The sequence below is a fragment of the Lates calcarifer genome, linkage group LG19 (assembly GCF_001640805.2).
Source record: "Lates calcarifer isolate ASB-BC8 linkage group LG19, TLL_Latcal_v3, whole genome shotgun sequence".
NCBI lineage: Eukaryota > Metazoa > Chordata > Actinopteri > Centropomidae > Lates > Lates calcarifer.
Genome location: NC_066851.1, coordinates 10185471 through 10204000, shown reverse-complemented (window position 1 = coordinate 10204000; position 18530 = coordinate 10185471). Strand labels below are relative to the sequence as shown.

At 44.2% G+C, this 18530-nt stretch overlaps 1 protein-coding gene across 1 annotated transcript in view; it reads right to left on the bottom strand.

The window, feature by feature from the left end:
* Positions 1-18372, bottom strand: part of LOC108892531 (regulator of G-protein signaling 6-like) — a 40448-nt gene extending 22076 nt beyond the window's left edge. The window contains 2 exon segments of the mRNA XM_018690136.2: positions 14621-14716; positions 17690-18372. Coding sequence (XP_018545652.1) covers positions 14621-14704 — 84 coding nt within the window. The 5' untranslated portion in view covers positions 14705-14716; positions 17690-18372.
* Positions 18373-18530: the final 158 nt, after the last annotated feature.

The following is an 18530-nucleotide window of genomic DNA, read 5'->3' as shown; positions in this document are numbered from 1 at the left end:
GAGGACAGAAAAAGATCATCTCCCCTCTTGTAAATGTCTGTTGTTAGATACTCCACGGGTTGCTAAGGGCTTGAGTGCAGGGAAAACAGGAGTCTGCTGCTCCTCTGAATAGATAGTCCACTCTAAAACAAAGTGCCCCCATGCAGATACAGGGGCTACTTCTAAAAGAGACACTGTCTGAAATGAAGGGCATCGGCAGCCACACATTCGACCAGCTGCTTTCATTGCCTGTGCATGAGTCTATAAGTAACAGTGCTGGTTTTTATTACATGTCAGAAATGAACCACATGCTACAGCAACAAGCCACAAAAGGTCATTCGTTCCATAGGGAGAGAGAATCACATTACTGGCAGTTCACTCCTCTGCAAGATTTACCTTGAAAAACACTCACTAATGGCAATTTACATGCAGGCAGGCTACTCTCAATGCAAAACACCTCTCACAGCACCTGCATTTTGAGCAAGATTTGGACTCTGATAAGGTTCAGTATCTATAACAGCCACTAGTCTGTAATTAGGGGGGAGAGAAGCAAAGGATGGGTATTTACATGTGGAGTAATGAAAAAACAACAGAGAGGGAACGGTGGGATGCAACAGCTCGTGTGCGGAGAAAGCTAACAGCCTGTGCTGGGCAGAAAGCATCTGCTGCTATCTGCCTGATTGTCAAAGTCTTTATTTACCAGCTTTTTATTTCTTCACCCAGGAACTGCCTTCTTTTAGTAAAGTAGAAATTTTGGGCCTCGCCTCTAAGTCGCGGCGCGCTTGCTGTTATACAAGACTGAGGTAAGCTGCTAAAATGTGAAAGTGGGAATCAACAGTGGTGTGACAGTGTCAGGCGAGAGGCAGTGGATAACACTGTCTATTTTGAGGATGCTCACCGTTTAAAGCCCCTATGGGGGCCTCAGACTGAGCACAATTCTCCCTGCTGCTGCCAATTTAGGAGCTCGGTGGCTCGTGGAAGCTACTCTTACTCACTATCGCTGTCTGCGTGAGAGAGGTGATGCTGAATTCATGTTCAGTTTGACTCTTTCCACTCTTGATCAATTCATTTTCATCTTGGCTTCCTATCTGGGGCACTGCACCAACTAATCGTGTAATAATATCTACAGGAGATTGGTTTGAGGTGGTAAAACCTCAGGACCATCTGTCTGTCTTTGATGTTGGCATCGTCCTCTGACACGCCATTCCTGCTGGTCCCATTCCTTGAGGCCTGGTGGTAATTGGGTTACAGAGAGAGAGAGAGGAGAGAGGAGAGAGGAGGCGTCATCAAGCCCAGGTCTGCCTCGGCCCTCGCTGGGGCCCACAAGCCTGTTCTTGATGTCTGAGACACAGGAGACAAACTCATTGCAGAGTTTACTCATCTCAGAGGAGAGGGAAGGGAGGGAGAGGAGAGGAGAGGCCTATGGGTGATGAAGGATTTGGTCTTCAGAAGTCCATAACATAACTCCCTCCTCTCAATATTTACACCAGTCAAAGCTAGTCATTTCCTCCTGCTCCCTAATCAATGCCTGCTGCTACCGCTGAAGCATCGATGCATGATATTTGATAGGCCTGACGCAACCACAAAAGACGTGGAGCCAGCATCTGAGGCAGTTATTTGAGATGATAAGATGTGTTCTCTAGTAACAATAAAATGCAAGTAGTGGGCAGATCCGGCCTCTCCCATCTGTGCTCAGCTCCATCCATTACAACACACACAGATGGTTCTTTAGCCTGTCATTAGTAAACTGTTGAATGGGTAGTGTGTGTATGTGTGTGTGTGACATGTAGAGGCACTTTGTAGCCAAATGATGCATCACGCCTTAATCAGCTTAGAGAACTTTTCATTTAAAGGAATGTTTCTCCTTCTTTCCGTTGCATGTGATGATTCCATATCGCCATCTGCTCCGATTTCCTTCTCTCCCTCTCTCTCCTGGGACACTGTATGTTTCAAACCACTGAGCATTTCATACCTCAGCTCGACATTATACCAGGTTTTCAGCTCTGTTTCTGCTGTGCTCCTCTGCAATCAGTGAGTAAGAGAGGCCCTTGACCTTTCCAGATGCATAGATTTCCTGTCATGGCTACTGGTATAATAGAGGATTTTTATAGCTCCACTGTGTATCATTAAGCTCCAAATCACACACCCCCACCCCCCTTTCCACCAACATGGTACGACTGTCACCCACACACTGCTGTTACCACAGACCTGACGTCCCTATTACCTGCACTGGTTCTCCCCATGAGTATGAGAATGCTGACAGGCTTTTAGGGCCAAGGAGTGTTACTGTGACAACAGAGGGACTAAGTGAAAAGGCCTGTTATGAAAGAGGAGGTGTAGTGGAGTACAGGAGGAGTGGGTGGGGGGCGGTGGGAATGTGTGTCTGGACCCTCTCAGCATAACTCACCCAAGCCGAACCTGCTGTCAGCTGACAGCGGTTTTGCCGGCAGTTCTTGTGTGTGTAATGCCGAGCGACGTCGGGATATTTTTTCTCAGAGCGTCATTTTCAAGTCTGGCGAGGGTGCTATGAAAACAACTCTGTTCTCGCTGGGTGACAGATTTCCGATGCTGGCAATAAAGCCTTGTTACTTCCAACTCGCAGGTACAGGTAATGAAATTCGGGGCGCCTGGGCTGACATGTGGAGAGAAAATCTCATCTCGCAGTGCCACAGGGCAGCAGGCAGCGCCACACACCTGTAATGTGCTTTGCCTGCCGTCGGTCCCCGCAGGGATGACTCGTCTTCCTGATAGGGACCTGTGGAGGAGATGTAGGCCTTTGCCACACTGTCATCCACTCCCTCGTACGCCTCTCGCCCTATTATCATCCTCTAATCGTCTTTTAATGAAACCGAATGAAACCGAATGAGGCCTAAAGAGGCCGCAGGAAGCTCCTACAATTACATCACAGGCAAAAAATAAAAGTGTTTAATAACAGGATATGTTTAAGGGGTGTGCTACCTTAAAGGCTGATTGACTGACCGAGTGATAGAATCAATAGATAGTAAAGCGTGGATGCTACAGAGGGGGTGTTTTATGGCATCAAATCCTTACTCACTGCTGATTGATTATCTATAATGTCAACAGACCCCCTTCAATGCTAGCTAATGCATTGCTAGGCAGCGACCAAATACGCTCATAAATCTTTTATTCTTTCAGCCCAGGGGAGCTAAAAATTAACCATCTATTATGTCCGCAAAGCTCAAATTTGCAACCCCAACCATCACACCCCCTTGAATTATTGAAAAGGCTTCCTAGAAAGGGGCTAGCCATGCTTTGTGATCTAATATCCTCTCAACATATTTCAAAAATGAAGTGGAGTGTCCTTTTCTGTTTTCATCCCCGGCTGTGTGCTATCTGTGCATGACAGCTGGCTGTAATTTAGCGAGGAGTTTGTGGAGGCGATTTACTCTGCCACACCTGCTTTAGGACTTTTCACATCAGAATTGTCTAGTTATTTCCCTCCACAACAGCAACTGTTCAAAGCGCTTCTCTGACCGGGGCTTAGGATATTCCTATCACAACCTATGAATAAAATATTACACGGAAAGAATAACTGAAGGAATAACTCTACAAAAGAGAGAGAAGGGACAAACACTGGATTCTGAAAACCCATATATCACTTCCTCACCACAGCGGTACAAAGTTTCCAAATTGTCGTCTAAAAACTAGAAAATAACATCTGCTTCTGGAAGACTGGACACTGACGACCTTGTATTATTGAGATAAAGCTCTGCAAAGCCTTAGACAGTGATTACATAAAAGCCATGACCTGTTTTATACAAAGATTTAACATCTGCTAATGCAACTTCTTCCCTATTCAAGTGCATTAATAATTGAATGGATCCCGACAAAAAGTTCATGACAAGAATTTCTTTAAATGTGCCATTCAGCTTTGTTAACCAGGTGTCTTCCATCTGGAATGCAGCAAGATGACTTTTTTCACTGAGGCTAAATGTGATACTTCACCTCAAGAAGATCACAGGTTTAGCTTACATCATTATTTGGGAGGGAGAGAAGGATTAAGCTTATCACAGCGTGACCCTGAAACTGATCTGGTGCTTCTCAATAAAATGGACATGATCACTTGTGAATGTCACTGTGACGTAAGCACAGACAGACAGATAGCTTAAAGGATCCAAGGCCTTCTGTGACACTGCAGTGTATTTACACATACAACAAGTTAAAACCAGTGCTAAGCAATAATGCATTAGTGAGTCATGTTATTACTTCTTGCAGTAAGGGCCAGCTTGAAATTCAGCAATTACAATACAGATAACCCCAGTGTTACTTCATCATTTTGGGCAGTTGACTTATTTACTGTCTTACTTGTTAGTTAAATATCAATTTCATCTCAGTGAGCTCAGACAGACTGATCCAGGACATGTTAGCTTGGCACATGGGCTGCAGGCTGGGAGCTTTGCAAGCTTCCACCAAAAAAGGAGAAACCCTTGAGTAACTACAGAGTGCCATATTTACATGTTAGCTGACTAGTTAGCCACAAGGCCTTGACCTTATCTAAAGACAAAAAATCCTCTGGATGGCCACACTTGAAGGGCTGCTCTCATAGCCACCTATTGGTTGCATCCCACTCCCTGATCTGGAGAGATCAGGGAGTGGGATGCAGTTTTGTCACGATAAATCATAGAAATGCGAATAATAGTACAACAGACTTTCCTCAAAGGCATTTATGGTTGTACAGTCTCCTGTGCACACAAACAGTGACAGAAGTAGTAAACTGAAGGTGAAAAAAAATAAAAATAGCCTGAGAGCTCCGTTCAAACCTTAAGTGCAATTTATAGTTTCTACGTTTGCCTCATGGGTCTGCTTATGTCTAACCACTTGCAGTTAGCTGCTAAGGTTCAGTAAATATCTCCAGAGCTGTAGCCTGGCTGCTTGCTTAAACATAATGGCTAATTTTTTTTATGGGTGTATAGGCTTTTGAATGGAAAGCAACTTTTACAGAGCTGGGCTGAGTTACAGAGTGTAATATGACAAGTAATGTAGCTCTAACTCTTTCTTTTGATGCAGACTTATTAACAAATTAATGTAATTACTTTTTGATGAGTAATAGGTCAAACCTGTAGGTCATTCTCACAGGACTGTCCCATGGGAAACTATGTGTCCCCCATATACCCTGTGGAGTTGGACTGAGGATTAGGTCCCAGGAGAGCATGAATGTCACACCCAAACCACCAGCAACACTTCATTCATTAACTTTTCACTACAATATTCAAACCCACAGCCCTTACTGTGGAAAAAAAATCCCACACTTATGAATGTGCATTTGCTCCTTGCCACCACCTGTGCCATGTTGGGGAACAGGGAGTAACCACATTAGCTTCCTCTCATGTTACCACCCTACTATAGCGCCTTCATTGCGTTTCTCGCTCTCTGGCCTTAGCCCGGTCGATTCTGATGATTATTACAAGCTTAAAAGCTTCGGCACTCCCTTCCCACTTTCTTTTCCGTTGATGACGAGTAATTTCCATTTAAAGCAAATGCAGTGGTGTCAAATTCAACGCTGGATGTATTAGAGTGTCTAAACGAATTAAGCTCATGTTGCCTGACACGTGTAAGTAGCTGAGGAGGAAGGTGGGATTAATTAAGGTTTCTAGCTCCACTCGAAGATATAGGACGCTTGGTTTAGAGGAGTCTCTCATGTGCATATGCATCTGAAATCTAATCATACAAAAGTAGGAACAGGAACTGTAAAAGCAGGAGCAACCTTCATCAAGCCAAGCACAAAAAGATGTGGGTTCAGGTTCTGCATTTTCCCTTGCTCAGGTATTTCACCCACTCAGTTTGATGAAAGTAATCATGGCTTTGTTATGGATTTGGCCTCTACCATATAGGTTATTGACAGAACAATTGGAGTGGAAATGGGAGTCAGCACTCAGCAAGGTCTCCCACAAGGACATTTCTATTATTTTTCAAGCTGAAGAGGAAGGAAGAAGAAGGAGGAAAATCTGCCACTGATTATCTAACTCACTCACGTAATGTCAAATAGTGCAGCCTCCCTAGTGTCACAAATTCAGTTTGAAATCTCCCTGCGCACCAGAGGACAGCACTGTCATTTTTGACAAATGGGTTGTTTGGACCTGTGTGACTGTGACTGAACTGGACAAACACACAAGGACGTTTCAGTCATTTGTCCAATTAATTTCTAAATGCTGGGGAGCTGTAGTGACAGTGTGCAGCTTTGACTAAGAAATCCCCAAGGGGAAAAGTTACAGAGTCAGGGGTGGTCTGAAGTGAATCAAAGTTGGGGATGTTGGTTTGAGGGTTGCAGGTCCACGTCCTGGAGTGAAGCCAAATGGTCTGACCTCTCTGAGGGCTGTGTATTTAGTCTAGCTGGCCAGGGTGATTAACATTCGGGGGCCTGGGTGAGTCATCCCTGCTTCGGCTTCAATGCAGAGACAATTACAGAGTCACACCACTCCAGCAACAGACACTTGATCATTACCTGTGGTTCAACAGCGCACAGATGACTCTCCGTCCCTCTCTGTCTGTCTCCCGCTCATCTGAGTCAGCCTGTCTATTTTAAGGGGAACTCATTTCTATCTATCAGCCTATGAGATGTGTCGGTAAACAATACAAATGGGAGAGTTGACAGATGGTGCTGCAATTACAGTACATTTGTAGGGTTTCGCAAAGTGTTGTTGATCAGCATATTTCACTTACAGTCTTCATTGTATGACAACATGTACTCTACTGTTTTATGCTCTTTGTTTTTGTCAGAAGTAATTACCATCCATTTGAATGGTGCGTGTGACTGAGTAAGACCAGCTTCTTCTGTTATTTTTCATTCTTTGAGAACTTCTTCCAGTTTCTGAGCAGAGAAAGGGCCATCTAATGAAGCATTCAAAGACTGAAATATCTTGTAATCTGGCAACTAGTGCGCAGCTTTTTTTTCATGAGCGGCCCATACTTCATCAGCTCTATTCAGCATATTGAGAACATCATCATCACCAGCTGGTCTGCCAACATGAGGACAAAATGTACCACCAATGAAAAAAATATGAAAAAAAAAAAAAAACTGTCAGCAGTGACAAAATACTCCTCGTCTTTGATTAGCAGTGTAGTCAAGAGTGAAAATGGGACAAGGGGAGGCGAGGAACGTTTCTAGACAAGATCCGAGGTTGGAACAAGTCGGAAAAAGTTGCAGCCGAAATTGAAGCTTGATGAAGAGCGGGGCAGCAGTGAGATACCAGTGGCAGGGTCAGATATTGAAAATAATACAGCACTGAAACATTGTGCTAATATTTAACATTAAAGAGAAAAACCTTTGCTGGGTTTACAGATACTGCTAAATTTATTCATCTGATCATGTGTGATTTAGTCACCATGGTCAGAAACTCGTTCTCACTCTCTCACTGTCAAATGTGTGTGTGTGCAAATGTGGAAACTCTGCACTGATCATCATTGTCTCTGATCATTTAATGCTCCTTTAAAGTTGTTATTCTGCAGGACAAATAAACCCTCTGCTCCCGCATCCTTAATGCTCAATCACCTATTAAATTTTCATCAGCTGAATTGAGTAAAAGCAGACTTACGGCTCATTCTGCACATACAGCGCACGCACAAATGATTTGGTTAGCCACTTTAATGACCAATGCTCATCAGCATTTGGACGCTACTGCAGCCTTGAAAACTAGATCAGTTCCCAAAGTTAATCCATCTCTGTGGCTTAATGACGCAACACAGGTTGTAAAAACAGAGGATAGAAAAGATTAATGCAATTAGAAACTTAACCCTGTGTAAATATTTTTTGATATTATGAACGACAGGTATAAAATAGTGGTTGAGAATACACTAATGGCATGCATCTGTAACCTACAAACATATTATTATTAGTGTTATTTTCTATAAAGATATGAAATATTAAAACTCTCTACCTGTATTTACGTCTCAGTTTATAAGACCTGCTTCAGAATACAAAGACTGTGGTTGTTAAAGTGGCTATAATCAATATTTCAGCTTTATTTCAGCTCTAAATACCCATTGTACACTACTTGTCAGCCATCAAATGGAAAACAGACAAAGCGTTGTAGGGGTTAGCATTTAGCAGCTAAAAAGGGAAATTTTTCCTCAAGAGTTGGTAAAGACCAAACCAGAGCTTAAAAAGAGAGTGAATATTGTTCAGGTAGCCAGAAACGCGACTCCAAATGAATGTTAATGTATCCTCGTGATGTAAAATTATGCATATGAACTTTAGAGGGTTTTATTTGTTTGTTTCTGCTGCCCCCAAGTGGCACAAAAATCAGCTAAAATGATTAGATTATCGCCTTTTAACAGAAGATTTCTCAGTCCTGTTCATTTTAAAGCTATACTGCAGCATTCAGCACAGCTGATGATGAAATTTTAATTCACTACCTTGTGGACTTCTGGGCTTAATCCTAGTTTTTAAATAGAATCTACTCAGCAGATGTAACATGTCAGGGCCCTACACGTCACTCTGGGCAACATCATTCCTGACCAAGCATGGCTCAGTCTGGCCAGCTCAGTATAATGCTGACTTTTCAGTTCTGTATGACTCATAATGTGTATTACTTTTACTTCACTACGTTAGAATGTTTTTGTTTTGTTTTTTTCAAATTAATGTTCAGTGTTTTAATCTCTTCAAATCACTTCACTCTTCTTGTACTCCTGGCGGGAACTTTACAACTGCAATATTGTTATCACTGCTCCTGTGAATGGGTTTGTTTTTGAAAAATATGTCAGAACCATGTGGGACTGTAATAGCTTGTTCTCCTTTAACACCCCATTTTTTACTAATTCAGTATGTCAGCACTACTGCAGGGCTACAGTTTGCCCGGCGAGACACTGCTGTCAAACATGTCAGAGTGTCACCCGAAGGCACAGAGCAGCAGCAGCTTTTAACATGCTAATGTCAGAGCTGGTTCCAATAACCCACTAGTATTTACCGCACATGATGACACAAGAGTTTATTCTTTAACAGCATCATCAACAACAGTTTGACTAGGCAACTGTTTATTCACTGATGCTATTACACATCGACCCAAAGACAGCTAACGAGATTTTTTATTCGCTCCAAGTCAACAAGCAATAATTTTATACATACTTCCAGTATTCATCTGCTCTGTAGGAGTGGAGTGAGCACCCTCAGTGTCCTGCAGAGATGCTGAGGTTATTCAGTGTACAGTAGGAGGTATTTAAGATGCACTCCATCTCTAGTGCGATTCCAAGCAATCTTTTCAGCCTGCGATAAGTGGAAGGCTCAGGGGGGCTTTGGAGGGTATTTAGAAGTAGGACACGTTGGTGCCAGCCGACCCCCCCCCCCCACCAAGCTCTCGAATAACATCTCCCTATGCATGCATAGTCCCAGTAAGAAGCACAGAAACACTGGCTGCATTATTAAAAGTGTTCCTTTAAGAGCATACTGTCAGCAATGTGTAAACAGGGAGGAAAGACCAGGAGAGGCACTGGCACAGGAAGGACTTTCCTTGCTGGAGAAAAGCCTTTCATTTCAGTCAGAGCGATTCTCTGTGGATGAGGTGAATAATCCTGTCGACACAGTGCTCGGGCTGCCAAAACACTGTGAATTATTATCCAATTATGATTTGTGTTTCATTGGACTTCCACTATTTGGTCCTTCTGCTTTACTGGAACAAAGAGACAGGCAACACATTAAACAGACAGGAGCTGGTTACATAAGAGATAGAGCTTTGCACTGTTACTGTTGTTTTATCTTATTGACCCAACTAGGAAAGCAACCCACACTGGCACTTAGCATACAGGCACACAGGCTTCAGCATGACCCTGATAGTTCAGCCCATACCAGCGCCTCAGATAAAGGCTCCCATGGTGCAAGTGGGGACAGTGTTAAAAAGGCCATACATGATAAAGTACTAGGAGGATTCGTCCCTCCAGCTGCAGAGGTGATATCCAGAGTGTTCAGCTGGGCCGCGCTATCTTAAGTGCACAGAGGATCAGCGAATAGCTGCCCATAGACACCTCGGATGGAGGTTAGTTGCAAAATAGGAGAGATATATACCCTCCATGGGCCCCGGGGACACTTCAGAGAGAGAAGAGAGTGTGACTCATGCATGGCAGCAAGAAGACAGGCAGACGAGCCTCCTTCTGACCAGCAGCGCTTCAGTCCTCTTGGCCCTTCGAACCCAGCCAGCTGTCAATCCCTGCTGTGGTAGGCGAATGGACTATGTGGGAGATTGCCATTTACAGTAATTTCATCTTTTCCTGCCACTCAAGGGAGAGTCAGTGTCTAACCGGTAGTGTGATTGCTGTAATTTTATACATATTTCCAGCTTTTCCATATCATCTGCTCCGGAGGAGTGGGGTGAACTCCCTCTGTGTCCTGTCTCTAAATCAGCCTAAACTCAACCAGCTGACAGTCACTGATGGTGGTGGATGGTGTGGGAGGTTAAGGCTGGCATTGACAGTAATCTCCTCCTCTCCCGCCACTCGGGGCGTGTTAGATTCACCATCTATCCAGCCTGAAGGAGTGACATGGGTGTGATAACTTGCGTTAGTCACCACATAGCTCCTGCTACAGGAGCGAACCTCTGCTATTATCTATCACAACACCGTAATGTTCGCGCAAATGCAAATTCAAAGACCTGTCTGGCTGACAGAGTAGAAATATTATGTCTTGTTAAGGCAATGAACCATCTTTTCTTTGCATCCTTTGTTCTTTTCCCCTCAAGTGCTCCCCTCCTCACATTTAGAAGCACATACATGGATAAAAATACCAAGTGATGATAAAAAATGTGCTGGATATGAATAAATGAATGGGGGGATATGATGTCCCAGAGGAACAGATATTTTCCCGAAGATGGAATGCTTGAAACGAGTCTCAATTATTAATCAGCAAGAAGTGGAAGAAAGGCTGAAAAAAATGAATAAAAGGAGGAGAAAAAGAAGAAGAGGAAGGTAGTAAGAACATCATTGATAACAATAATGCACAGCTGAATGAAATACACTACAATCAGTGGGGAAGAAGAATAAAATACAAATCTCTACCACCAATGTAACTAAGTGTAACTGGACATAATGGAAAAAACAATTCATAGGACATAGTGACAGAGCGACAGCACATACGGCTACTTTATTTTTCTTGACACACGCACACTAAACACACACACACTAAAAATGGAAGTCTGCCAACAAAACCTGCCTTACGGCAACCCAAAGGGGACACATCACCTCAAATGCAAGGAGAAAGGACACGTCTGCTACACTCAGAGGATCCAAAGTTGTCAAGGATTTGTCTTCTTCTGTAAATGTCTGGACAAAATTTTGTGGCAGTCCATCTAATGGTAGTTGAGACATTTCAGCCTGGACCAAAGTGGTGGCTTGACCATCTGACAAACTGATACTGCCATCTCTGTTAGCAAGTGGCTAAGAAGTGGATTTTCTGCACTGATTTACTGTACAGATGGAGCTTCTGGAGCATCGCACGTTTACATCCATCTACCAGCAGAGAAACCTTTTGGAGTGTATTGAGCTGGAAAATAACACAGTCACAATTGTCAAGCAAACTGTACTCTCTTTTAATAGAGTGCTAACACTTACACACGCCCAAAGGCCACTGGCACCAAGTAGTGCCTTTGAACTTCCTGGCACGGCTCATTACTAATATTTACCCACTGATGGCTCCTAAAACCCATCTGGATGAAAGTTTTGTGTGACTGTACCACACATGCTACAGCTATAATACCCACCTTCAGGTATGAACCGACTGCCAAGAATTATCCAATCAAACATTTAATGGTCTGAATAAAGGGAAGAGGGGGTACAGCACAAATCCTGACTTAAGTCCTCCCTGGATAGAGGGACAGAGTGTTATACCAACAATTAACTGTGTCGCAGCTCGGATAAGTCTTGGCCCCCGAAGTGACAGAGGGCAAGAAGGGGAAGACGCAGACATGCACTCTGGATCCAGAGATCTTAGCTATTAATAGTTTGTGAGCTTCACCCCACCAGAGCAGTAAAGTGGCCTCTCTCCTCAGCTTAATTGCATTTCCCAGCACAGTAGTGCTTCTTGAGTTTCTCTTTTGTGCGTCTCTTGGTGCCAGTTCTATTCATCTACTCGCCGCATTCTGTCCGCTAAGCGTGCCAAACATAGCATGGGGAAAAAAACACAACAATAAAACAGGTAATGAACATGAAGCATGCGCATGAGTTCCTGTGTGTGTGTGTGTGTGTGTGCCTTTACAGTATGTGTGCAACCTACGTCTGTTGTTCCAAATTTTCTCTACAAGTTCTTGAGGCAGTAAGACGTCCTGCAGTTATTGGATTGTTTTGCTTGACTTCCTCTTTTCGTGGGAGGAGAGAGACAGAGCAAGATAGCGCTGCAGCACCTACACTGCATGGACAGAGACAGCCTCCACCCCTCCGTATGCACTCATCCTCTCTAATAGCTAAATACATCACATTCACCTTTGTCTAACTGCCTACACAGTTAACTTAATAGTTCTGCAACAGATATGTAGATATAAGTAAAGGTATTTTAACCCTAACCTTCGATACATTTCAAAAAGATGCTGCCCACACTCTGAAATATTTTTATCTCTTGACTAGGGCTACTCTTGTAAGATGCTGATGTCTTCTAGCTGACAGGGGCTCGGGCCTTTGGGATGGAGCTGCCAGTGTTTTCCCAGGCGGCAGAGCATATTGGTGGCCATCTGCCTCTCTGCGAGCAGCGCCTTCACGCTGCGCCAAGCTGCCCACCCACTGAGTCCGGAGGCCAATGGGCGCTCTGCCCTCGAAACCCCAGCACCCCTCTATCACTTGCCCTCTTTGACATCTTCAGGTAGTGACTGGCACTGAGGTGAAATACAAGAAAATAAGCAACTAGATCAATTAAATAAAAGGTCAGGCACCACAGTCGGACCACAGTGAGCCTGCCAAAGACGAATACTGCAGCTCAAATTATTATTCCTTTCTATGTGAAAAATACTTTTGTTTATCCAGCTGCGTTGCATCCCCGACTTTCCTCCTCAAAAGCTCCAAATCCAAAATCCCCTTTTCAAAGCACAAAGGGCAGAAATACCCTGTCACTCTCAGAATCATCTGTCTGTTGTCACTGCAGATGACTAAAACATGAAATGATGAATATTCCCTCAGGCAGCATCCTGACAAGCAAAAACTAGCCTCTTAAATGCATTGCCTCCAGGCATGTGTAGCGTTACATAATGAAGCTGCTCTGTGAAATCCATGAAGATACCCAGTGTTAGATGCAACTACAGTATGTATGGTCTCTCTGCAGCGTGACAGCTTCCTAGAATACACGGAGGACGGTGACAACACTGCATAAATAATGAATGCATTACCATGCAGAACAGGCACACAGACCCAGATACATTATACAAACATTTTTGACAGGGATGAGACACATGTCATGAAATCCAGGCTTCATGGATGGAAGCCATTTGTCTCAGAATAGTCACAATTTTGATTTGATTATTGATTACCATTCCTAGATTCCTGGCAGAGACATCTTGAAGAGACTGGAAATGCCCACCACTACCCTAACAGGTTGTGTGTATACAGTAGACAAGTTAATTGCTGTTGGCAATGCACTTCCACTTCCCCTCGTGCTGCCAACTGCTGACGTGCGACACTCTGTTCGTAGCACACAATCCAAGCAGCATCATTATCAGAAGTAGCATTAGAGATTTATCAGTTTTCTCAGTACAAGGGAGGTCCTGACAGTTCTTCCAGGTAAGCTGCACACTGGAGGTGTTTATTACAAACACAGAGGATGTGTGTCACTGAGCTCTAAACTCAGAAGTGACACATAGTTAACAACACGCCCGAAAGGGAAATTTTACCGACTGACGACTGAGTTCACATCCTGTTTCGCCCATCCCCCCAACTAATCTGTTTACCTGGCTATATGAACGGACGATCATTAGGAGCGGGATGAAGATACAGATTTGGGACAGTGGGACGGGATCTGTCAATCGCGGCCTGCCTGTAGCTCACTTTTTACCGTAATCAAGACAGCCTGCTCAGCGGTAGCAGTGGATCCCGTGGTTTAAATCTAATCAAAAGAAGCTTTTTTCCTTCTTTCTTTCTTTCGAGTGGGCTGTCACAGTGCTGGCAGAGAAATAACAAGCTATTCGTCAGTTAAAGAGTAATAACCACCCCCTCATTGGCTGTTCCCAAACCTAGCCCTGGAGAATCAGCTACTTCCTCTCTCCCTGCCCAACATCCACGTAATTAGCCACCAATGCTGCTCACCCTCTCCAATCAAACAGCAGCTATTGAATGTGAGGCACCATGGGGACGAGGTAATTGCCCTTGACACCGAAAGGACCTCTCACTGCCCAAACCCTCTCTGGTAGGATTGAGAGCTTATTAAAACATTGGGGGGATGAAGTTTGTTAGACTAGTGATGGATACAGTGGAAGGGTGAGGGTCCTGAAGGGAGAGAAAGACTTAGGGAGAGATAGAGGTGAGCATGTGTCAAGATGTTTGAGAGAGAGGCTTATGACACCTAACTTTGACAGTGAAATCATGTGTGTGGTACATATACACTGATACAGACCGGTGGGCTGTCAGGAGCCCATCTACGGATCATTGCTCCGCAGAAAATATTTCTCCCATCATATAGTATAGCTCAGATGCCGTAGCACACACAGAGAGTCAGCCTTGCCTTTCTGTAGACGATCATATTGGGGGAGTCCTCCTCTGGATCAGTGGTGCCCGCGCCTCCCTGGTCTCTGGACCCCTCCGCCATTTTCACTTAGTCCTGTCAAAGAAACAGAGGCACCACATGAGCCCAGCACCCAGCATCCACTGGATGGTGAAAGAACACAAAATGACAATTTGATAAACATCAGTCAGCATCACCTAGCTATTTCCCCCCTGGGAGCCAAAATTCCTCCAGCCTTTATCGTCATGACATTCAGCCGTCAAAATGTATGCTGCTGTCTCGGAAAGGAGGCACCTGTCACAGTAGGGACAGATAAGAGAGCCCAGGTAGGCTGATGTAAGATGAATATTAACTAAGCTACAAACAGCAGCAATTCTCAACCAGTACTTGTACCTCAGGGGGCACTTCTGCAGTTGCCAGGGGCTGCATGAAAGATTGTGGAGTAGCTCAGCTACTGTGAAAAACTAGAGACTATGATTCGATTTTTGCAAAAATATGCATCTGGACTTTAAGTCAGCTGTAACACGTGAAGACTACAAGCTGCGATTGAGTATGAGCATGAGTTAGCATGAGCGGGGGGGTCTAAACTGTAGAGGTAAAGGATAAACTGGAACTGATAGCTGAAAGCAATGAATACACCATTCAGACTGTAATGACAAAAAAAAAAAAACAACTAAAGGTACAGCTAAAAGTAATGGATAAACCACTGAAATACAGCAAAAAAAATAATGGAAATAATTAGCTAAATGCACGGGGTAAATGGTTAGCTAAAAGTAAGGGATAAATGGTTGGAATAATTTACTAAAGTACACAACAGCTTTTTAACTAGCTAAAAAGATTAACCATTGATAGTTATCTAAATAGTTATCTAAATGCAGTGCATTAGTGCACATTTCCAACTTGATGGAAGTTCGAATTGACTGGTAAAGTAATGGATGAACAGTTGAAATAGTTAGCTAAATGGCTGAAATACTTTAAGTGATAGATAACTCCACATGGTAGTAGCTTTGTTGGTCCAAATGCAAACCTGACCAAAATGACAGATCAATTGCTCAAAACATATAATTAATAGTTTCAAATAACATCCAGTGCACAATTAGTTCTGTGAGCACATTTGAAACATGACACATTGCATTGATGAGGGTGGGTGTTTCATTTGTGTGTCACTGCTGTAGGGGAACAGCTGATAAAAAATAAAAAGCACTGCAGTACAGTATGTCAGCTCTGGGGAGTCGGGATGGCAGTAATTATGTATACGGCACAGATGTGTGTCTATAACACGTAGTGTATGTGGCTGGGAGGTTGATGAGTCATCTCTCTGTACGAAAAACCCTGATGTTCGCAATGAGTGAACTCTCATTGAGGTGATGCTGATGGTTTAACTGTGCTGGCCACTGTGTTTGCTTTTTGTTTTTATGTCTGGATTACTAAGTGTCGACTCCATTAACTGCAATCATATGATGGTTACCTCTGATCTGCCTGCACTCCCCACATTAACAACCCCCCCGCCCTCCAGGCTTCATACTTTAAGAGCTGCTGTTAAGGGATTTATTTACAACCTCCACACAGTCCCCATCACTTTCTCTACCCCCCCCTCCCCCCAGGAGAATGAATTCTGTTTAACTAAGGATTTCTTTAACCTACGCTGACGAATGGGCTTTAATGAGCCCCCTTAGCCCCATCTACCCTTTGCCATTGAGGGCTCCTGTGTGTAATAAATGGGTTAAACCATTTGTCAGTCCCTTTATCGTGTGGAGGAAAGAGGGGGTGAGGGGGTGGATTACACAGTTCGACACATTCATAATTTTTGGTACTTCTAAAACACAAAGTGCGAGAGGATAAAGCTGCCAGGAAAAAAAAAAAAATCACATGGCTCACTGGGCCTCACTATTCACTCAACAGCTATTTGTGTTTGAAAAAAGAACTGTGATGAGCTATTGAGGGGAGAAAGCGCATAGAGGATGCAGACAGCATTTCATGACAGGCACACATGAGCAGGCACAATATGAAACCTTCATACATTAACTGAATTAGTAACACTGCATCTTGCCCAGGGCCAGCCGCTGGCAGGGGATTTAGAGTAGTTGAATTGTGTAATTGTAGCCGTGCGATGTTACAAGTTTGAACAACTGCAGATAATGGCTCTGGTGGAGAGAAAGGGAAAAAAAAAACTTAAATTGTTCAAATCCAGCGTGCGTTGTCGCACAACAGCAGACATACAAGGTGGCTTTGTCATCATAGTTGAACACTTAAATTTGTTACACCACAGAGCATGGTGATGCGCATGAGTGAATAAGTAATCATCCGCTCTCACCTCTCTGTTTATTATTGCCACCAGAAGTGCGGAGTGTAGCACTCCGCATTGGCTAACACGTCTGTGCTCTTTTTAGAGTCTGAGCACATTAGACAGCTAATCTTTGCGCCCGCCTCAAGGGCCATATAGAAAGGCAGGCAGTATGGATTGCATAGCACCTGCTTAAGGAATACAATTGTGTGCCAATAGGTCCCCTGTGGACAGGAAGCTGCAATTTTAGAGAGGAACTTCTTCCCAATTGAGCTGCTCAAGCATGCAAATCAAAGTCCACACAGGGCCCATCCAAGGCGTTAGTTGAAAGCTTGTGTCAAAGTGAAGCGGATAGAATACGGACACTGTCAGCTGCTGAAAGACGGCCATGTGTGTGTGTGTGTGTGTGTGTGTGTGTGTGTGTGTGTCTGTACATGCACGCTCTCAAATCCAAGCACACTGCAAATATCAATTTATGAGGAGCCAAACACAGAAGGAGATTGTACACAGACACAGACACACACACATTCACATTCACAGGGCAGAACCCCCTGCAATGGCTCAAATAAACAAGCCCACAGATGCCCGGTCAACTGAAACAAACTGAATAAACTGGCAAAGAGTTCACACACAAACATGCACAAAGCAAGCCGTGCTCCAGATACACCCAGAACCATATTGTGATTGTGAATCCCAAAGCCCTATTCACTCTCAGCAGGCGAGCAGCCCCGTGCAATGCAACATCTGTGACACCTGACAGTTACCATTACTGAAGCATTCATTACCTTAGAAACAAAATAATGCCTGGTCCACTCTGCTCCCCCGGTTGGCTCCCCCTTAGCAACAAGCAGCAGGCAGGTTCATGGTATAATTGGCAGAGGGGGAGAGGGGGGGATGAAGAAGACAGGGGGATGAAAGCAGTGAAGCAGCGGGAGGAAGACAGAGAGAGAGAGAGAGAGAGAGAGAGAGAGAGAGAGAGAAAAGCTGGCCGGTCACTGCAGTATTCCTCTATTCCTCCTCCTCCTCTTCTTCTCCTTCTTCTCTCTTCACCAGTCCTGCCTTGCCCCGGCAGTTCAGGAGATCCTCACATGTGTGCACCTCGTTCATCCCCCCTCTCCCTCTGTCTGCATGTGCTCGAGTCTGAGTGAGAGCGAGAGAGTGGAGTGTGTGAGAGAGGGAAAGAGAGAGAGAGAGAGAGAGAGAGAAGGAGGGAGGGAGATGCTGTGCAACAGAGAGGGGCAGATCAAGTTGGGGAAAGGGGGAGGGATGAAGGAATTAGAGAGAATATAAAGAGGAAAATAGAGGGAGGAGAAAGACGGGTAGAGAGAGGATGTGTGTGTGTGTGTGTGTGTGTGTGTGTGTGTGTGTGTGTGTGTGCATGAGGCAGCGAGTGTGTGTGAGATAGAGGGAGCAGTGGATGCACAGTGAAGAGGAAAGGAGGACAGAGAGACATGCACACTGCTGCAGCGCCCACTGATGCTGAAAATAAGAAACATTTCATTAGGAGGATATTGAAGTGCTAATTTAAAAACAAGTTACTGTTCCTGAGCACACACAAATGCAGACTATAAATATATATCCCAGACACTTTGAGCGAGCAACCTCAGAGATAATACTTTTCAGTTT